This window comes from Anabrus simplex, chromosome 1 (genome assembly GCF_040414725.1).
Source record: "Anabrus simplex isolate iqAnaSimp1 chromosome 1, ASM4041472v1, whole genome shotgun sequence".
NCBI classification, from domain to species: Eukaryota; Metazoa; Arthropoda; class Insecta; order Orthoptera; family Tettigoniidae; genus Anabrus; species Anabrus simplex.
The window spans coordinates 700,351,444-700,372,943 of NC_090265.1; the positions used below are offsets into that span (position 1 = coordinate 700,351,444).

At 40.2% G+C, this 21,500-nt stretch overlaps 1 protein-coding gene across 1 annotated transcript in view; it reads right to left on the reverse strand.

Moving 5' to 3' along the window:
- Tsp5D (Tetraspanin 5D) overlaps window positions 1–21,500 on the reverse strand; it is a 256,521-nt gene that overhangs the window by 13,008 nt on the left and 222,013 nt on the right. Inside the window, exons 3-5 of the mRNA XM_067135970.2 lie at window positions 11,017–11,208; window positions 7,284–7,463; window positions 472–583 (exon numbers count right to left, since the gene is read on the reverse strand). Of these exons, the coding sequence (XP_066992071.2) occupies window positions 472–583; window positions 7,284–7,463; window positions 11,017–11,208 (484 nt within the window). The remainder of the gene's footprint in view (window positions 1–471; window positions 584–7,283; window positions 7,464–11,016; window positions 11,209–21,500) is intronic.

The following is a 21,500-nucleotide window of genomic DNA, read 5'->3' on the forward strand; positions in this document are numbered from 1 at the left end:
CATGTTTGGACATCGCTGCCATCACTGCACCAGCCATTCTATTTCTTCACTGGGACACTTAGAAATTTCTGTAAGGGAAAGGCCAGTAATCTGACTTCTAAGATAAACAGATGCAGTAATACAGATGATGGAAGGAATGAAGGGCTTGAAAACATATTGGCAATATCCGATGTGTATCAAGTAAGAAATGTTCTCTACGAACTTATAACACATCACAGTTTTGAATCAGCTACAGCCCTTCTAGCAGTAAGAAAGGCCAAGAATGAGAAGAAGAAGGAGATGGAAGAATAAGGAGAGCAAGAATATAAAAATGAAACAACATTTGAACCCACAAAGAAGCCCTGCAGTGCATTTGTATTTTCCCTCAGTTATAATACATGCTCAGCAGCCAGGCTTCTCTGAAACAAAATAAGTTGGGAAACACTGCAACACATAATGGACTAGTTACTAATAGGAAGGTTTATTTCTCACCTGTAATATTCATCACCCTTGGGAGGCAGCAGGAATCGGGAACGTAGTGCTTGTTCGGCCAAGCTTCAATGTTGTACCAGTCTGTGTAGTCAGTCACGCCACAACAGTGAAACTAGGCAAGTAAGGACAGGTTTATATTTCAAAATAACTATTGACAAAATAATCATAATTAGGGATGGTGATGTTGATGGAAAGGATGGGGATAAAGAACACAGACAAGAGAAATAATAAATAAGCATGATAACTGATTACCTTTCCCTGTCTTCCTCATAGCACACCTGGGTCCTTTTGGACTCCATTCTTTCAAAAACGTAAACCATTTGAAATTTTAACCTGGATCTGAGGACTCGTTTGAGCTCCACTCAGTCTACGTGGTTAGAATTAAGGAGGCATCTGACGGTGGGATAGTGGCCCCGGTCTAGAAATCCAAGAAAAACAGCTGAGAGGATTTGTCTACTTCTGTTAATAATACAGTAAACTTTGTTCAAAACGTCTATGAAGCGTAAACTTATCCAATGTGTATGAAAGTTATGGTCCCAGCGCACCGGATATGGCGTTGCATGTTATTTATGTTGTATAAAGCGGAATCTGTTCAATGTGGAAACGGAAAGAAATTATGAAAATAATTTCTGTATAATGCAGAAATTATGCTTTAGCTGTGAAATTTATTTAGGCATACCCGCTACTGCAGGTAAGTGGAAGAGTCAGGTGTTTACAGACCATAACACGCTGCTCTAATGAGATCCAGGTTTCCCAAATTCCTAGTAGATTGGGATTTAAATCTCCACTAATTACCTGACTCTCGCCATGATTCGTAGAGATCTTTATCTAGATGTACAATGTGAGCCCAATTCTAAGGTAAACAGTTTCCTTACTTTGTGTCCCGTCAGTAAATTTGTGTCAGTTTTGAAGACAGCACGATGGCTAAGAAATATCCGTCACTGACACTGAACAAGAAAGTGAAAGTTATTGAAGTAAGTGAAAAGTAAAAGTTGTCTGTGCATGACAGTATGTCGTGTTTCAGATGTGGAAAAACTCAAGTTTATGAGACATTAAAACATAAGGATTACATTACTAAGCAGTGGATGTAGGGGAATGGACAAATGAAGAGGAAATCTAAGGTAAGAGGCAATGAAGAAATCAATGATTTAGTGTGGGAATAGTTCGTCAGTGCCCATTTGAGAAACCTTCCGGTTAGTGGACCTACGCTACAGAATGAAGCTCTTGCCGTTGCTAAATCACTTGGCAACACCGCCTTTAAAACATCAACTGAGTGGCTGGACAGTTTTGAAACAAGACATAATATTGTATGGAATGAAGTCTGTGGCAAATCCAAAGACGTGGATAGAAATGTAGTACAATTAAATTGAAACAAGAAACAAAGTGGTTCAACCTATTCAATAAAAGGAAATAAGAAATGTAAATTTTACATTCTTATTGGATTAAAAGCGGTACCGGTTTCGATCACTATTCTGGGTCATCATCAGCCGATTAAATAAAAATATAAAACAATGCATAGGAAAACAATAAGTAAAGGATAAGTAAAAGTAAAAATAAAGGATAAGTAAAAGTAAAGCATAAGTAAAAGCAGTTCAAGAAGCACTATAACACTATAGGGATTAGCACTGCATGTTGTAAGATTCTAAAATCCAGAAGTGTTATAGTGCTTCTTGAGCTGCTTTTAGTGAAAGACTTATCCTTTACTTATTGTTTTCCTATGCATTATTTTATATTTTTATTTAATCTGCTAATGATGACCCAGAATAGTGGTCAAAACCGGTATCGCTTTTAATCAAATAAGAATGTAAAATTTACACTTCTTATTTCCTTGTATTGAATAGGTTTAACCACTTTATTTCTTGTTTCAATTTAATTGTGATACAGTTCAATATGGAACTTTATGAAATTTTTTTATCTTTAAATGGAAATGTAGTAGCCAAGTAGAAATCGAAGCTGCAAAATTTAATTTCTGGCTATGAACCTAAAGATATTTTCAACGCCGACGAAACAGGATTGTTTTTTCGAGCCTTGCTTTCAAAGTCACTTGCCCTTCGTGGGGAAAAGTGTGGTGGGGGTAAAATGTCGAAAGAAAGACTTACAGTACTGTTGAGCGTTAACATGGAGGGGGGAAATGGAAAAGTCCCTGGTAATTGGGAAATCAGCAAAACCAAGGTGTTTTAAAAACTTGGACTTGCGCAAGCTTCTGGTGACTTGGAGGAGCAATGGGAAAGATGGATGACCAGTGCTCTAATGTAAGAATGGCTGAACGAATTTAACTGTAGGATGAAGAAGGAAAATCGTGAAGTTATTCTTTTTCTCGACAATGCTACTTGTCACCCACGTGTTGCTTTCCAATGTCAAGCTAGCCTGGTTTCCACCTAACACAACAAGCGTTGTTCAACCTATGGATCAAGGAGTGATTTACACCTTTAAATCTCACTACAGGCGTTTATTGATACAGTCACTGATCAAGAATGTTGATAAAGCTGACAACACCTACACCCGTGCACGCTCAGTTTCCATACTGGATGCTGTCAACTGGATCAGTTTGGCTATGAAGCAGATCAAACCCCAAACATTCGTAAAGTGTTTTGCAAAAGTGGGATCTGCAGAAAATTATGACGTCAGCATACCTGAGGAGTGACTGAAAATGCTGCACTGATATCTACGCTGAGCCAACAACAGAATTTTGCATGTAATTTAGACAAATACATTTGCAACGACGGCCAGCTTGCTATTCACTACAGTTTCCAGTCTGTTGTACAGCTTCTGAAGATCCGCCGTGCAGAGAATGAAGAAGATGATAATCCGAGGGATGAAGACCAGGAAGAGGAGGAGGAAAGAGAAAGTCAGGAAAAAATACGCATTCATGAACAAGCTATTGAGTGTGTCAGGAACATTATGAAATTTGCCGTCAAGTCGAATTCACCGCAACTTGTTGAGATACTGTACAGCGCTAATGACTGCATTGAGAAAGACATGACATTAAGGAAGGTGAAACAGATTTCCTTGTTAGACACGTGGAAGAAGGAATAATTTGACAAATACGGTATTGTATGTAATGTGTTATATGTATACTGTAGTTTGCTTATTGAACATGTGGAATAAGGCAGAAATTGTGTTACACAGTATGTGTTACAGTATATGTATACTGTAGTTTGTCTATTAAACATGTGGAATAAGGAAGAAATAGTCCGGTTTTCATTAAGTACGGTACATACAGTACATACCGTACATAATATGTTGAGTGTGTTATAGTGCAGGCCTGTGCAAGAGTAATTTAAAAAAACCTACTGTACATCAAGATATTGTGTTAGTGAGATTTGCATCACCATAATTAGACTAATGGATCAGGGGTAAGTAATTTATGAATCTATTTTTGTATAATTTTGTTCAATCCGGAAACTTGTCTAATTCAGAAAAGAAACTCTGACCCTTGCGACTCCACTTTGAGCAAGTTTTACTGTATATTTTGTCATCATCACCATCATCCATTCACATATCATACCTATAGGCCTGTTATAATTTTATAAAGCATTCTCTCACCAACATTTCATTGGACGACCAATGGATCTTGTTCCTTTAGGGTATTTTCTTGTATTATTTCTTTAAACATGATTTTCCCATTTTTTTAAAAAAAACATGTAACTACAATTTTGAGTTCCTTCAATACAGATACATTTCTTTTCAAATCCTCATAATCTGCAGGCTTTTGGGCTAGGCAGCAGTCACTTGGTAGGCCATGACCCTTCAGCGTGGTTGTACTAAGGTGGGTTTTTTATTTTATTTTTTATTTTTTATTCTCAAATGTGCTCTTTCCAGAGATACTGTATACAATCTTTGTGTTTACTGAAATATGTATTAATTGCTTTCTGTGATGATAATGATTTTTTAAGCAGGGTCATGAAAGACCTCGTGTATGTGGGGTATTACATTTAATCTTCATGAATGTCGTTCTACATTTTTATCATTTTCACTAACAGTTGCAGACAACACTGTTGCATTATTTAAACTGTTATTTATTCTTCCTTTTCTGAAAGCCGGTAGTTATTAAATGTGCTATGTGTATGGAACTTTGACTTTGCGAGTTATGAGCAAGCAATGACGGAACTGCTTAGTGAAAACCAGGATGAGGAAGAAATGAAAATTGTGAAGAAAAGGAGATGTGAATGCAGTCTCAAAAACAATGATAGAAATAAAATCAGTCGTACAAAACCTGTAAAATAATCATTCGAAACTAACATTCTAATGTAAGGATATTTTGTAAAACATATGACACAATTAAGCATACTCCACCAACAATAGAAGTAACAAGTCATAGATTTGTATCACTTTTTTTTTAAAGCTAAGTAACTACATAAATTGTTACACCATTCAATAAATAAACCAAAAGCAAAATAAAAATAATGGATAATTACTCCCAAAAAGATACAAAAACAATAAAAACACAGCTGGGGTCTAAAGAAAACCTATCTACCCCATAAGTTAGTTTAAAGCAAGAGTTGAAACATTTGTTATCCTCATTACAAGAGACGTGCAATGACAAGCACAGAACAAACAGCCTATAGGCCTTTGCAAGACTCTTCTCCAAGTCAAACAAGTCAAGAAGAAGTAGTTATGAGGTATTTTCAAGAAAAGAAAAATAGTGTAGTCCAGCCAACTTACTGAATGACAACAAAAGTTAGGTTGACTTGGCATATCTTGTGTATAAATAATATAATGACAATGTTATCCGGTGGGAACAACAGTAGGAGAGTATCAAAAAAAATGAAATTGTTAAGGTTGTCCAGTTGACTTTTTCAATGGAAAAATTGTAAGACAAATTTTTAAAGAACTTTAAATTTAGAAATAATCAACTCAGCAATAGGTTTTAGGGTATGTACATTTCTAAAACCATAGAATGGACAGACATTTTACTTGCTTGTAAACTAATAAGTTAAATCAAAATTTTCCAAAGAAATTTAAAAAGTTGAACATTTGTTCCAGTCTATGCAAACAGTGCCGCTATCATAGGTATGAAAAAATTGAAAAAGATAATGAAAATCAAACGGAACTGTTCGAAAAATTAAACATTATTTCAATGTTACCCCGGGTGACCAAGCTGATTTTGCACACTGCATTCTCCATTCTTTAATTGTTTCATGGAAGCTATATTGATTGTCAACTGCTTTTCTTTCTCCTGTCTATAATAATGTTCTTCAGTAGTAGCTGCTGATGGGGACTGAAGGAGGGGCACTACTTTTTCTCACAAATTTGCATTCTTACAGAACACACACAAGTAAACAAATGCATACTCTGTTTTTTCAACCTGATTGTTATGTATGTTTTAATTGATTGGTGATAAGTAGAATCCAGTTGAGTCACCATGCTCCTATATTCCATGCATGATTCAATATGTTGGAAGGAATTTTCATGTTTTTAATTTTTTTCTTTCAAGTGTCTGAGATCTGTTAGTCCCAGCTTTCGTCCAACTAAAGTTTGAATAACATGCATGGAAAACAGAAAAACTCATTACTTATTTGACTCCCAGCCACGCTAGCATTCATGTTCTCTGTACACCCCTTGCTGAGATTTACACCAATATTCACGCTTTTTATATTGCCCCACTTGTTCTCGTTTCAAATGAGCTGCTGTATCCGCACACTGTACACAGCAGATTTAATTTTCACTACACCACACCAAATATTATGTAATAGGATATTGACTAATTTCATTAGCCAGCATAACATGCTTCTCAGACAACAGATTTGCAACATTTACACATAAAACACATACTGGACTCGGTGTGATAAGCCTTCATGTATTTCCATTAGCAGGGGCTGGCTTTGTCAGTGCCCAAATATCCCATTCTCTGCGTGTTAAAAAATAGTAGATTCAATGCAGGCACGAACCAGAATTACCAAAGGAGTAGTCCACAGAGAAGGGCAATTATAAATTTACTCATTCGGGACAAATATTTCAGGTTTCCTATGGGAATCAACATCTGTATCATTAAGTGGTATGTTCCAAGCTGTCAGCGGAGAGATGGCATGGAATGACATTAGTAGACAAATAAGTTTGAGTGGTGTCTTTAAAAGTAGGAAAGATCACAATATGAAGACAAAGTTGGAATTCAAAAGGACAAATTGGGGCAAATATTCGTTTACAGGAAGGGGAGTTAGGGGTTGGAATAACTTACCAAGGGAGATGTTCAATAAATTTCCAATTTCTTTGAAATCATTTAAGAAAAGGCCAGGGATCAACAGATAGGGAATCTGCCACCTGGCCGACTTCCCTAAATGCAGATCAGTATTGATTGATTGAGGTTCAGCATGACCATCCAGCAAGCTAGAGGAAGTGAACTAGTATCAAATGAAAACATCACCCCACTAGCTGCTAGTACTAAAACTGATACATTATCAGTCACTCATAGTTTTATAATAGTTCCTCAGCTGGTGGGGCAAATTCCCCTGTGCCCTTTACAGCCAGCCACTACTGATGTTCTTTCAGATAAGCATCATTGTCTTACAGAACACAATGCAAGTTATTTTTCAATTTATTTTGAAAATTGAATGCCTTCTTTAGCCATCTCCTAATGTATGAATATATTAACTCTCTATTTATAAATATATTTTAAAAAATTGACATTCTCATTTATTCTGAAAATACACAACTGTATGTTTAAAACTAATAATTTTCCTGTTTTAAAATACTAATTTGTGGGTTTTTAAGTGATGGAAAAAGTCCAATCTCTAGTCATTGGATACAAGACAGTCTGCTCATATTTCTGGAGATTATCTTACCACTTCACCACTCCATGACCAAGAGCTTACCTCTGTGTGTATGTGGGACCAAATCTTGTTCAGGCTATTTTCAGGATCGTCTTTGTAGTGCTGCCTAATGCCAGCTTCCAGCTCTCTCTGCAAGGTCTTTCCAAGATTCTCTCGGAACACAAATGCAAGAGTCGCAAACAGGAACTCCACGAGAAACATGAAGATCACCAGACTGAAATACTGTGAAAAGAAACATCAGCTTAGAACATCTCCACATTGGCAAAGTCAGTACAAACAGTTATCACTGATACACAGATTTCAAAACAACTCAGAATGCTATGTTCACACTAATTCTTGTAACAGAACCTGATAAGAGATATTTCTCCTCCCTTGAATCCAAGATAAGGATTTTCTTTCCTTCAGTTCTAATTGCTTGTTATATAGGATTGGCACTATTTCTGTACAGGTTGGTAGAGTGGTGTGTTGTGTGTAAATTAAGGGTGTGTGCATTAGAATTAATATTAACACTCAGCCTCTAAGCAAAAGGAATTAACCAGATGCACTTAAAATCGAATTGCTCAGCTAGTCTTGTGTGAATTGGACATCTGTTTAACCTGCCTCGACAACATCTTGGTGTACTCTTTAGCCATCAGAATTTGTGTCCATATAGAGTTTTAATAAGTCAAAGAAAGTGAGTTTTTGGTGCACCAGAAGTCGCTTGGTTACTGAAGTGTCTGGCCAAGATTCTCGTCCACTTGATGTCAGGACTGCAGACCATCAGGCTTGCTCAACCACTCCAGAACCCAGAAAATCAGAGAACTTCAGTGCTTCAGTCATCAATCAATCACCACTGATGTGCAATTAGTTCAGTCACCCTGGTAGCAGATTCCCTATCCGTTTTTTCCTAGTCTTTTCTTAAATAATTGCAAAGAATTTGGAAATTAATTGAACATTTCCCTTGGTAAGTTATTCCATTCCCTAACTCCCTTTCCTATATATGAATATCTGCCCCAATTTTTCCTCTTGAATTACAACTTTATCTTCATATCGTGATCTTTCCTAATTTTTAAAACACCACTCAAAGTTATTCGTCTACTAATGTAATTCCCCGTCATCTCTCTACTGACAGCTCAGAACATACCACTTAGTCGAGCAGCTCATTTCCTTTCTCCCAAGTCTTCCCAGCCCAAACTTTGCAATATTTTCATAATGCTACTCTTTTGTCAGAAATTGCCCAGAACAAATTGAGCTGCTTTAATTTGGTCTATTTCCAGTTCTTGAATCAAGTAATCCTAGCGAGGGTCCCATACACTGGAAACATACTCTAGTTGAGGTCTTTTGCATCCGGGAGATAGTAGGTTCGAATCCCACTATCGGCAGCCCTGAAGATGGTTTTCCGTGGTTTCCCATTTTCACACCAGGCAAATGCTGGGGCTGTACCTTAATTAAGGCCACGGCCGCTTCCTTCCAACTCCTAGGCCTTTCCTATCCCATCGTCGCCATAAGACCTATCTGTGTCGGTGCGACGTAAAGCCGCTAGCAAAAAAAAAAAAGTTGAGGTCTTACCAGAGACTTATATGCCCTCTCCTTTACACCCTTACTACAACCCCTAAATACCCTCATAATCATGTGCAGAGATTTGTACCCTTTAATTACAATAGTGTTTATGTGACTACCCCAATGAAAATCTTTCTTTATATTAACACCTAGATACTTACAGTGATTCCCATAAGGGACTTTCCCCCCCAGCAACACAGTAATAAAACCTGAGAGGACTTTTCCTATTAGTGAAACTCACAACCTGACTTTTAACCCCATTTATCACATACCATTGTCTGCTGTCCATCTCACAACAATGTCAATGTTTTTTTGCAGTTGCTCACAGTCTTGTAACGTATTTACTACTCTATACAGTATAACATCACCTGCAATAAGCCTTACCTCTGATTCCAGTTCTTTTTAGGTATGCTGAACTTTTACAGAAAGTTCCTTTCAAATGCTGCTGCAGTTCAGGGACATCTTCATGCTATCCTGCCTGGCCTCAAGCTCTACAATTCTCAGCCCATCTCGTACACCACAGAACATTCTCAAGCTTTCAGAGCACATAAGATGAATCTTTCCTACTGTACCCTCCTGGCTCATCTCCACTCCTCTTATACTTGCTACTGATGCCTACACCACAGATCATCAGCAACCTGATGATAACTGGCAATCTCTTATTTTCTTCTCTACACAACCAAGCCCAACGCATGAGAAATATACTGCTTACAATTGTGAACTGCATGCCATCTGCAAAGCTATTAAACATTTTCACATCAGCTAAAAGATTGGCTGGCCTTTCATCTTATTCACTGACCACAAGCTCCTTGTATATGCCTTTCAGTGGAGATGTGATGAGTGCTCTCCACATTCCTTCAACCATCTGCACTTCATAGCTCAACTTACCAGAAACATAGGTGAGGATAATGTTGTAGCTGATGTCTTGTTGAAATTAGATGCAGTTACCATGCCATTTGATTTCTCACACCTAATTCAATCCCAAAAAAAAAAACTTTCTCAGAATTATTTATTTCTTTTTTCGGTTTGAACCGTGTTGTTTTCTGTACGTTCCGTACAGTTTGCCGACATTTTGAATACAGTGCAGTATTCTTTGTCAAGGCGACTGAAGTACCCCTACTCGATCCGAGGTAATCAGTCTCCCAGGCAGCAATCAAACTACATGAGTAGTTCCTGACCTCGGCCATGTATATCCTAACCTCTCTGGCTGGCGTAAGCCCCCTGGCTGTCTCGTGAGAATTCTGTAATGTATGTGTCACAGCCAGAGGTAGTGGGACTTACTCATGCTGTTAAGTATTTAGAGGTTCATCCTGCGTGTTGAGGTCTTAATTAGATTAAAATATTATAGTATTGACTAGGAGGATATCAACATAATTTTGTACAATTTTGTAAGAAGATGACCCCAGAATATCACACTGTTTGTGCAAATTGATATCCCAGTTCAATGCAATGCCTTACCAACAGAGTTTACTGCAATCTGGCAACAAGATCTGCTTCACAGACTTCTATGAAGTCCAAGATCTCTCTTCAGGGAGGAAGGAAAGGAAACCTCCACATTGGCCAACATACTTTCAGCTCCACTTGCTAGAACTTCCTGGAGACCAAATCACTCTCTCACCCTCTCACCATCAGTCAGGTACTTTCTGAGCAAGGTTAGTTGAATAAAAAGTTGTTTATTGCAGCAGAGTCCTTGTCACCATACTCTGCAAGCAATGCCACCAGCCTGTGTGCTCACATTTCTTGTTCCAGCTGCCATGTTCCTTGTGCACACCACGCCATTGTAGATATCATGCCATCTTGTGAGTTATCTTGGCTACTCATATTGATAGTGATCTAGGATACTACAATCATTACTTAACTCTTACTGAGTGATGTACAACAGTGCACTGTTTGTGTAAAGTAAATATTGTGCCAATACAGTTATGACTGTTATTTATTTAATGAGTAAAAATCCCACAACTGTACATTCCCAATGTGTATCCCACTGCTCGGTCGCGCGCGTGCGTGTGCACGTGATCCGAAGAGCAACATCTAAGCAAATTAATTTGGAAAAAAGTGTTGCATTAAATCTAATAGAATCAGTTCCTTGATCAGCAAAGGAAATTCTTTGCTTTCGTGACATTTCTCATACTGTACACTTGCACATGCCAAACAGTAATTTAAATTAATTAATTAATATTAATTAATTAATTAAATAAAATAGTTGGTTAAGGTACTTAATGATAAGAATGGTTACCATGATGAGCATCCAGCGACTCTGGAACCAGGAGCCACAGCAACCAAAGAAAGCGACTAGGAACATGATGACGCCGGTGGCGATGAAGAGGCTGTCTGCGCTGATCATGCTGTAGTGGAGCGTAAACGGTGTGTAGCTGTCGTAGGCAAGGCGAAGCCATATTCCTCCTCCTAGCAAACCACAGCCGCACAACTGGAAAACACAACATTTAATATAAAACTAAGTGTCCTTTGAAACAGAATATTATCTCGTTTCTCTGGTCCTAAACAACAGAGATAATAAGTTACTTTTATGATCATCTTTTTCTTTCTGGCCATTTTTCTGAATTATTTGAGATCAGTTCTACATGTCAATTTGGCCTGGTTTTACAGTGTGAAAATAAAATACCCTCTAGGCCTCGCAAACCTAACAATGTCGGGTAGTGGTGGTGATTTTTGTTTTAAGAGGAAGTACAACTAGGTAAAGGAGACAATAAAACAAAATTTATTTATTTATTCAATGGAGGAATTTGAAAATTATTTTTTTAAATAAAACAAAAAATATGTTATTAAACTGAAAAGCAAATGGAGGAGGACAGGTTACCTAGGAGAATAATGGACTCTGTTATGGAGGGAAAGAGAAGTAGAGAGAGACAAGATGACTCAGTTTCTAACGATTTAAAGATAAGAGGTATAGAACTAAATGAGACCACAGCACTAGCTGCAAACAGAGAATTGTTGCAACATTTAATAAATTCACAGAGGCTTGCAGACTGAACGCTGAAAGGCATAATGGTCTGTAATGATGTATGTATGTATGTATGTATGTATGTATGTATGTAAACTGAAAAGGTCCCAAACGCATCAAATGGGAATGTAAGTTCCCTGAATAACAGAACACTTGAAATGTACACCCTTAATTAATCCACTCTCACACATAAAACGAAAGACGAGATCAGACTCGGAAGAGAAAAGAGTCCACCAAGGGAGGTCGGACAGGAAGAATGAAAGTGGGGAACCTACCAAAAGTGGAAAAAATGCCAGGCTCAGCTAGGGGTTGACAACTCACGCTCCCAAGCTGAGATACTTTTATCTTACAATTTGATTTACGTAGTACCAACACAGGTCTTATGGAGACGATAGGAGAAGAAACGGCTAGGAGTAGGAAGGAAGGGGCCGTGGCCTGGCGTGAAAATGGGAAACCATGGAAAACCATCTTCAGTGGGATTCGAACCTACTATCTCCCGAATGCAAGGTGACAGCGACGTGACCCAAACCTCGCAGCCACTCGCTCGGTCTGAGAGGCCTTGGGGATTAGTTCTATTTCTTTTAGTCACCTCTTTTAGCCGTGGATGTATTGTACCTACGACTGATTCTCAGCGCATATACCCAACAAAGTGCTTTCCTGCTAAAAACCGAGATTGGCAAACTACCGAATCTTACACAGTTTGTAGATGACGGATCTAAAAATTAAACTCATATCCTCGCTCCAAGATATTGCAGCTCTTTTTAAGTACGCCCCAGTGGTGGTGAGCTGCATGCACCGTTCTGGGGAAATACAAGCCCTCCCGTCATTCTTCAATCTATGGCAGTACGGGGTGCCGAACCCAGGCCTCCAAGAATGGCAGCTAATAGCACTAACCGTTACACTACGGAGGCGGCCATCAACAATCTAAAAACCGCAAGGTGACAGGCGTGGTTTTCGTGGATTTATCATCATCGGCATACGACACTGTTAACCATCACTCCTACTTGTTAAGATCTGCAATATGATCAAAGATACCGAGCTAATCATGTTCATCGCCACTCTTCTCCAGAGTCACAAGATCTTTGTTGACTTCCAAACCAGCGCAGTTATCATAAAAAGCAGAAAAAGAGTCTTCCCCAAGCGAACGTACTGGCCCAACTCTTTTCAACATTTATGCAAATTACTAAGCAATAGCTCAAAATACCACACGTTTCTTGTATGCTGACGATCTTGCTCTGGTTCCATTTTGAAACAGCGGAGAGATGGTGGTGGTGATTATTGTTTTAAGAGGAAGTACAACTAGGCAACCATCCTCTATTTAACACTAATCAGAGAGAAGAAATGGAAGGGGTCCGACACTTCGAAAAATGAAGATATCGGCCAAAGGAAGACAAGGGCCACGAAGGGCGTGAAAATGAAAGACTCCCTAGCCCTCGCAAACCTAATAGCGTCGGGGTCTGAAAAGAACAAGAGTTGACCAAGGGTAGTCGGATAGGATAGATGAAAGTGAGGAGCCTGGCACAAGTGGAAGCAATGCCAGGACTCAGCTGAGGGCCCCGTGGTCGCCAACCCACGCTCCAAAGTTCAGAGCCCCTGGGGCCCCTTTTAGTCGCCTCTTACGACAGGCAGGGAATACCGTGGGTGTTATTCTACCGCCCCCACCCACAGGGGGGACAGCGGAGAGAAATCTGACTGCAATCCTAGAAGGTTTGTCAATCTATCACGGCGCAAAGCAACTTAGACCGAACCCCGTTAAGACACAGGTATGTGCCTATCATTCGATAAACAGGGACGTATGTCTATCGTAAGTTGTAGGTAGTGTGGTTCGATTTTGAACCACAACACTTTTACACTCAAAAATATGTAGGAAGTACGGCTACTCTTGGCAGAGCTCTGACATTCTAGAATTGTATGACCCACAAGCTGAAAGTTTTCTGCTGCAAAACTTGGTTCGATGACAATTAATTGGGTTAGTCAACTTCAGCTTTACTATCTCGCGGAAATAGCAGCATCCGGTGTTCGAAGAGAAGTGGCTACAAGCAATAGCAAGGAGACGACTAAAGTCGAACATGAACATAATCCTTCTGCGCAGACTTAAGTCCCCTTCGAACCAACAGTTCCAGCTGTGGAAGATGTCTCTGCATGGAAGACACAAGAAAATTCCTCACTTGGTCATGACGAGAGTTGGATGGCGTAACAAGGCAAGGTCAGGTGTGGGTAGTTCCAAGGTGAGTTAGATATATCAACGCCAAAATGATTAAGTGTGACTGAAGAAGACCAACCAATCAAACAAAACCCCATGGCGCAGCAGCCTCGAAGGGTCATGGCCTACCAAGTGACCGCTGCTGTAGTCGGCACGACGAATCCCTTCGGCCGTTATTCTTGGCTCTCTACACCGAGGCCGCCATCTCACCGTCAGACAACTCCACAAGTGCAATCACGTAGGCCGAATGCACCTCGAACCAGTCCCAAGATTGAGGTAAAAGTCCCTGACCTGGCCGGGAATCGACTCGAGGCCTCTGGTTAATAGTCAGGCACGGTTCCCCTACACCGTGGGGCCACACCGTCAAACACATGTTTCCTTTATTTTCAATTCCTATTTGCTTTACGTCACACCGACACAGATAGGCCTTATGGCGACAATGGGATAGGAAAGGCCTAGGAAGTGGAAGGAAGCGGCCGTTGCCGTAAGTAAGGTACAGCCCCGGCATTTGCCTGGTGTGAAAATGGGAAACCACGAAAAACCATTTTCAGGGCTGCCGACAGTAGGGCTCGAACCCACTATCTCCCGATTACTGGATACTGGCAACACATGTTTCATTGTTTAATGAGTCCACCTTCATGTACACTCAAACTCATAAAATTTGGTTGTTGTTGTTGTAGAAAATGACTCTCCTTCAAAATCCTCGAGTTCGAAATAGGATGAACATATTGTGCTAGTGGTAGGATTCCAAGTATCATCTCTTCGGTTAACGACTATCCATAGCTTACAAAATATTCTCGCGTATTGAGAATGTATAAAGCTAGATATTTCTTTTGCCAAACAAGGTCAGGAGTGGGTAATTCCAAGGTGCGTTATATATACCTGTATATTTTTATGTAAATAGTAGAAGGAAAACTTACGTTGAATGGACAGCTCTGTTGAACAAGACTATTCAACAAAGAGGTTACTCTGCCTCCATTCAGCCAGCTATCCCACACAAGACGTCAGATGGGCCAGAGGCCAAGTAACCACCATCATCCGGATATTTATTTGAGTCAAAAGCTACACAAATTTTAACATGACATATTTGTGTAAAATAATGCATTTTATTTCGCATTCAATAACTCTCAATAATTGCACGACTCAGGACAGAGTGGGCATTGGCATAGATGGTACGTATGTTCTTCTCCACAGTAACATTTTGTCTGTTCTTTGGTATATACCAACACCTGATCGTAGTCTGTTCAATGTCACTGAGGTAAATAATTTTGTATTTTCTTATTTTTCCTTAGAACGCTTTTTGCAAAGTTTAAAAAAACTGACGAACATCTAAGCCAAGCCAAATACAGCTGTCTCCCCAATCTGCTCGCACTACCGCAGTTCAGCTTCTTGTTCTGGGAGCGGGGCGAGACTGTAGGCCATTCCCCGACAGCAATTTACGGCGACAGGCCAGCTAGCTTGGGTAAGGTAGGTTAGTTTTAATTAATACTTGCCACTCGAAGTGTCCAGCGCCACACACTAGAGACTACAAGAAAAATATCAACATGTTAACAGTATAGCCGCTTGAACATCGTCTTGCTAATAAAAATAGAGCCAGTTTATGAAATCAATTGTAATACAAAATAATTTATTTTTGAATTTCGGCATGCATAAAGTTTTTTTTTAGCAATTCATTGATGGCACGTGTAGAGTATGTTTTCCGATAGCCGCAGAAAAATATTTAGTTTGCCCAGCATTTACACAGAGTTAAGCGCAAAGCAAAATAATTTTGTACTCGGTTGTCTGTGATAGTGGTATATAGTGAGGTTTTTTAGTGTTTCTCTTGGATTATAGGTGAAGTTTTCTTAAGTTCTGCGCCATTCTTCGAGAATATAACGTGTGTTATACGTCGTGAGAATATTTGCCCTCGTTTGTCGTTTGATGCATGTATACTCAGTAAGCGAGTGAAACTGCAGAACTTCGCCGACGGTAAAATACCAGTTAAATGTTGCTGATTCAGTTTAGGTTAGTCTTTTAAAGTTAAAAACAAATATTTAGTCCCAGTGTACTGTATTTTTGTGAAAACCATGAATGTACTATCAGGAAGCGTCACCGGGTGAAACTGTAAGTACGTTATTTAAAATCTGCTATATATTAAGTTATGATGGTGTCGTCACTGCCGTGAATATCAATTTGGAAATATGTGCGAGAGTGTGGTTGAAAATATTCTTGAAAGACCTTTCTCAGATATATACTTCCGCGAAGAATGCAGCCTTATGAAATGGGGCAATGATTAATGAATGACTGATGAAATGAAATGATACTGGAGAGTGTTGCTGGAATGAGATATGACAGGGAAAAAACCGGAGTACCCGGAGAAAATACTGTCCCGCCTCCGCTTTGTCCAGCACAAATCTCACATGGAGTGACCGGGATTTGAACCACGGAACCCAGCGGTGAGAGGCCGGCTCGCTGCCGCCTGAGCCACGGAGGCTCTCTTGAATCTATTATTATCCATCCTAAAAAGTGGTTTCATATTCAGACAACATATTTCTACACTGCCAACCACCACAGAAACACGCAATAGTGATTACATCCCTCCATATAGGGTTGGCGTCAGGAAGGGCATCCGGCCGTAAAACAGCGCCCAATCCACAGTTCGCAGCCACGACTCCACAAGTGTGAGAAAAGAAGAAGTAGAAGTAGAAGAAGAAGAGAAGAGATCCAATCCTTCGAAAAATGAAGGCAGTAGAAGGCTTCGAAGGGCGTGAAAATGAAGGACTCCCTAGGCCTTGTAAACTTATTAACGTCGGGGTCGGAAGATAAAAAGAGTTGACCAAGGGAGGTCGGATAGGATAGATTAAAGTGAGAAGAGTGGTGTGTGAGTTGCCTTTTAGTCGCCTCTTACGACAGGCCGGGGATACTGTGGATGTTATTCTACCGCCTCTACCCACAGTGGGTAGTGAACTATACAGGAGCTTTCCCGAGACGTATATTATAGGAACAGACAAAATGAATGAAAAACATAACATTGCAGATAATAATAATGTTATTTGTTTTACGTCCCACTAACTACTCTTTTACGGTTTTCGGAGACGCCGAGGTGCCGGAATTTAGTCCAGCAGGAGTTCTTTTACGTGCCAGTAAATCTACCGACACGAGGCTGACGTATTTGAGCACCTTCAAATACCACCGGACTGAGCCAGGATCGAACCTGCCAAGTTGGGGCCAGAAGGCCAGCGCCTTAACCGTCTGAGCCACTCAGCCCGGCACATTGCAGATAACTGTATTATGTGTGCTAGGTACTGTATACATTTTCCCATTGAAAAAATCGTTCACAGTTTAGACCGGGCTTAAAATTCATGAACATCTGTGCATTATTTCCCACCAAGAAGATCGGTTCAGACAGCAGACTCCAGTTTTATTGATGGTAGAATGCTGATTCATTATACCTAAGTAATGACAGAACACTATCGGGAAGGCAGGTGGAGGGCAAAACCAGAACAGAACATGCGTTGTTACCTGCCTGTGGTGGGAATGACATTTCTGATCTACTGCCTTGGAGTGGTTGTTATTTTTTAACTGTCTGAGGTACAGGTGCACCCTATTATAGTGCCGGTTACTGCAAAGGAATGAGGATGTGGCTTCGACCTTCACCGTGAGGTAATCAGTTCACTACCTGGGCTGGTCCACAGCCTTGTAAGGCCGGCGCAGCCAGCTTTCAGCATTACATCAATGACCTTCCAAGCGGGCATCGGCAGGAAATACCATCTTAGCAGTTACGGAACCTTTATTAGTGACATATAAAGCTAGAATTGCTAGAACGGGAACTCTTATAACATCCCCAGGAGTGAAAAAAATGGACTGGTGGTATTACAATACAGTAGTTGTGATTATTGTTTTAAGAGGAAGTTGCCCAACCGTCCTTTATTAGCACTAATCGGAAACAAAAAGCACTTTGAAGAATGAGAATATTGGCTAAAAAAAAAAAAAAGTGAAGGACTACGAAGGACTTGAAAATGAAAACCTAATACCGTCGTGATCGGGGAGAACAAGAATTTACCAAGGAAGGTCAAATACAAAAGCTGAAGTGAGGAAGCTGGTATTTACAAGTGGAAGCAATTGAGGCAAGAGAAACCCCCATGGAACTACAGTCCTTGAAGGACCTTGGCCTACCAAGTGACCGCTGCTCAGCCCGAAGGCCTGCAGATTACGAGGTGTCTTATGGTCAACACGACGAATCCTCTCGGTCGTTATTCTTGGCTTTCTAGACCGGGGCCGCTATCTCACCGTTAGATAGCTCCTCAATTCTAATCACGTAGACTGAGTGGACCTCGAACCAGCCCTCAGGTCCAGATAAAAATCCTTGACCTGGCCGGCAATCGAACCCGGGGCTCCGGACAAGACGCAGGCACGCTACCCCTACACGACGGGGCCGGCTTTAAAAGTGTTCCAGTTAATGAATTAATCCGTTTGCCCTCCAGGGTCTGTTTCCCCTCGGACTTAGCGAGGGATCTCTTCTCTACCACCTCAAGCGCAGTGTCCTGGAGCGTGAGACATTTGGTCGGAGATACTACTCGGCAGGAGAACCAGTAACTCGCCCAGACGGCCTCACTTGCTATGCTGCACAGGGACCTCTACTCAGTTGACCTCCCGAGAATGAATGGACCTCGTTCCAGCCCTCGTACCACATTTCAAATTTCATGGCGGGCCAGGAATCGAACCTGGCTCTCCGGGGGTTGCAGCTAATCATACTAACCACTACACAACAGACGCAGACTAATCGATGTATTTAGTTTAAACACTAATCTGTACCCAGGCTCAGTGTCTGGTGGTTAATGAGAAGTTCCAACGCACCGCGGTGTTGGACAACCCTCTTCCACACGAAAGGATAGGTTGTCCATGCAACACTCAATTGCCGCAGGGACGCCTGCTTTTAACGCGCTTTTATCGGCTTCATTAAACATTGTTGACACCGCGGATGAGACCGTTTATGTTCAAGGATATAGGAAGTACTCGTCATTAAATCACTGACGAACTGAGATTTCTGTTATACATCAAAATAGAACTGTGAAGGAGAGAAATTTCAACGAATTCTTTTTCTCAGACTCAACTCAAAACTTCGTTTACAGAACCTATATTCAATAAAATGATCTTCTTCGTGTACCGGCCGACAGTAACTCTTTACCATACTTAGACGTATCTTGCCTTTTTTTCTCTCTCTCTCTCTCTCTCTCTCTCTCTCTCTCTTCCAATTTGCTCATCGTCGCCGACAGAGATAGGCGCAATGGCTTCAGTTTGAAAAGGTTTCCTTTGGACACTTCTCTGTTAAGAACACCTAGGTAGGGCCCTCATCTTCACAGACATGCCTAATAGGCCGTCTGCGAAAAAAAAAAAAAAAAAAAAATAGACCCGCACCAGGCCTCTCTGGAGGCCATACGCCATTAATTAATAATTCCATATGAATACTGCGAAGAGGTTTGGAAGTGAATCCAGACTTCTGGTACGCATTCGGGTGATCAGACATTGTATACCACCACCTCTCCTACCCCGCCGGCCAACGGGACTCGAACCGGCTAGCCACGGTGTCAGACTATATAGACTCGACACCTTAATGATAATGGCCACCAGGCGGGCAACAATGACACCTGTGTGAAATTAGATTTTTTTAAATGTACAAAAATTGTATATTGTATGCCCGGAGGCTAGTTGGATCCCGAAGGTTACGGAGTTATAGGAAAACTGTAAAAACCGCTGGTAGTACCATAATCAGACGTACTAGGTACAATAAGGATTGAGGTCGTTTACCACTGCTTTACTCACCTTAGCTGCCTAGAAAATATTTGCTGAAATGTTAAAATTGCATTGTATGGAAGTATCGTATTTAAAATTACGAAGTGTTAAATGTACGTATTTCTATGAAATGTGCATAGATTCAGCCCACTTACGGTCTGAAGTGATAAGTATAGAGGGCTTTGGAAAAGAAGCAGCAATCCATAAAGGAGTGAAGTAAGGCTGCAGTTTGTTCCCTCTCCTCTTCAATGTTTATGTACAGAAGAACAAGCGGTAAATGAAATCAAATAGGAACTTGGAAAGAAATTGTCAATCCATATAGAGAATATCAAAACTTTGTGATTTGCTGATGATACTGTTATTTTATCTGAGTCTGCAAAAGATCTGGAGAAATTACTGATTGATATGGACCCAGTCTTCGGAAAGGAGTACAAGATGAAAATAAATAAATCCGAAACGAAAGTACCGATAATGGAGTGCAGTGGAAGTCAGGTGATGCAGAAAATTCAATGCAGACTAGCACAAGCAAGGAAGGCCTCTCTTAAAAAAAACGAAGTTTGTCCACTTCAAACATTGATATAGTAATCGGAAAAAAATAATCTGAAGACTTTCGTTTGGAGCGCGGCATTAAGTGTAACATGGACAATAACTAGCTCAGAAAAAAGACAATAGAAGCTTTTGAAATGTGGTGTTACAGAAGAATGCTGAAGGTGAGATTGGTAGATCGAATCACGAAAGAAGAGCTACTGAATCGAACTGGTGAGAGGATTTGGCTAAATTTGACCAATGGAAAGGATAGAATGATAGGACACATCTTAGTGTAGGCGGTAAAAATAATAGGGGTAGACCAAGGTATGCATACGACAAGCAGATTAGAGCAGATTGAATATGTAGTAGTTACATAGAAATTAAAAGTTCAACACAGGATAGGGTGGCTGCATCAAACCAGTCCATGGAATGATGACCCCAACAACAATAACATAGTTTGAGATATGCACTTGAATCTTTAAAGTTGATTTTCTTGAAATGCGGCTTTTGGTCTTAGTTATCTTCATACGCTGCCAATAATGATTCCGTTGTCATTCACATCATTTACCTTATTCACGTCTTTAGTTCAGTTATTTTCTACTATGTTACACCAGTCCTAACCAATCCTTCGTCACTTTCACCTGCCCCAGTTTCTGCACAGTGATACGATAAGGTACCATTGTTTGTTATAGTCGATACGTTCTCATTTATGAAAGGCTGTAACATACATTTCCTTGATAGAACGCTCTGTTATTCCAAGGTGTTAAATGAAACACCTGTAGTCGCACTCACGCAGGAGGCTTTGTAATCGGAATAACAAATATGTTTACAACTTGCCAAGTACCGTACGTGCGTTCTACATATCTAGGACACAGACTAACTTTCAATGAACGCAAGCCAATAACCGGAAATAACTCTACTACAGATATCTTGTAAAGAAAGGGAATTCCAATCGCTTGAATAATAGGAGTATCTGAGAAGTTCCATGGAAGATGAAAATAAGACAGGTAGGTGATTGTAGATTTTAGAGGCAAATTAAGAGAATTAAGAACTCCGCGTTACGGAAAGACTGTGAATAAAACAAGAAGAGATAGGATTAGAAATGAGAGAATAAGGGACGAAGTAGGAGCAGAGCTATTTCGAAGATAGATAAACAAAATGGTTTGCATATGTTGAAAGAATGATTGGTGAAAGGAAATCAAATTCATGAAGCGCGGCCAAAAGGTAAGATTTACGTATTTACAGAATGTTGAAC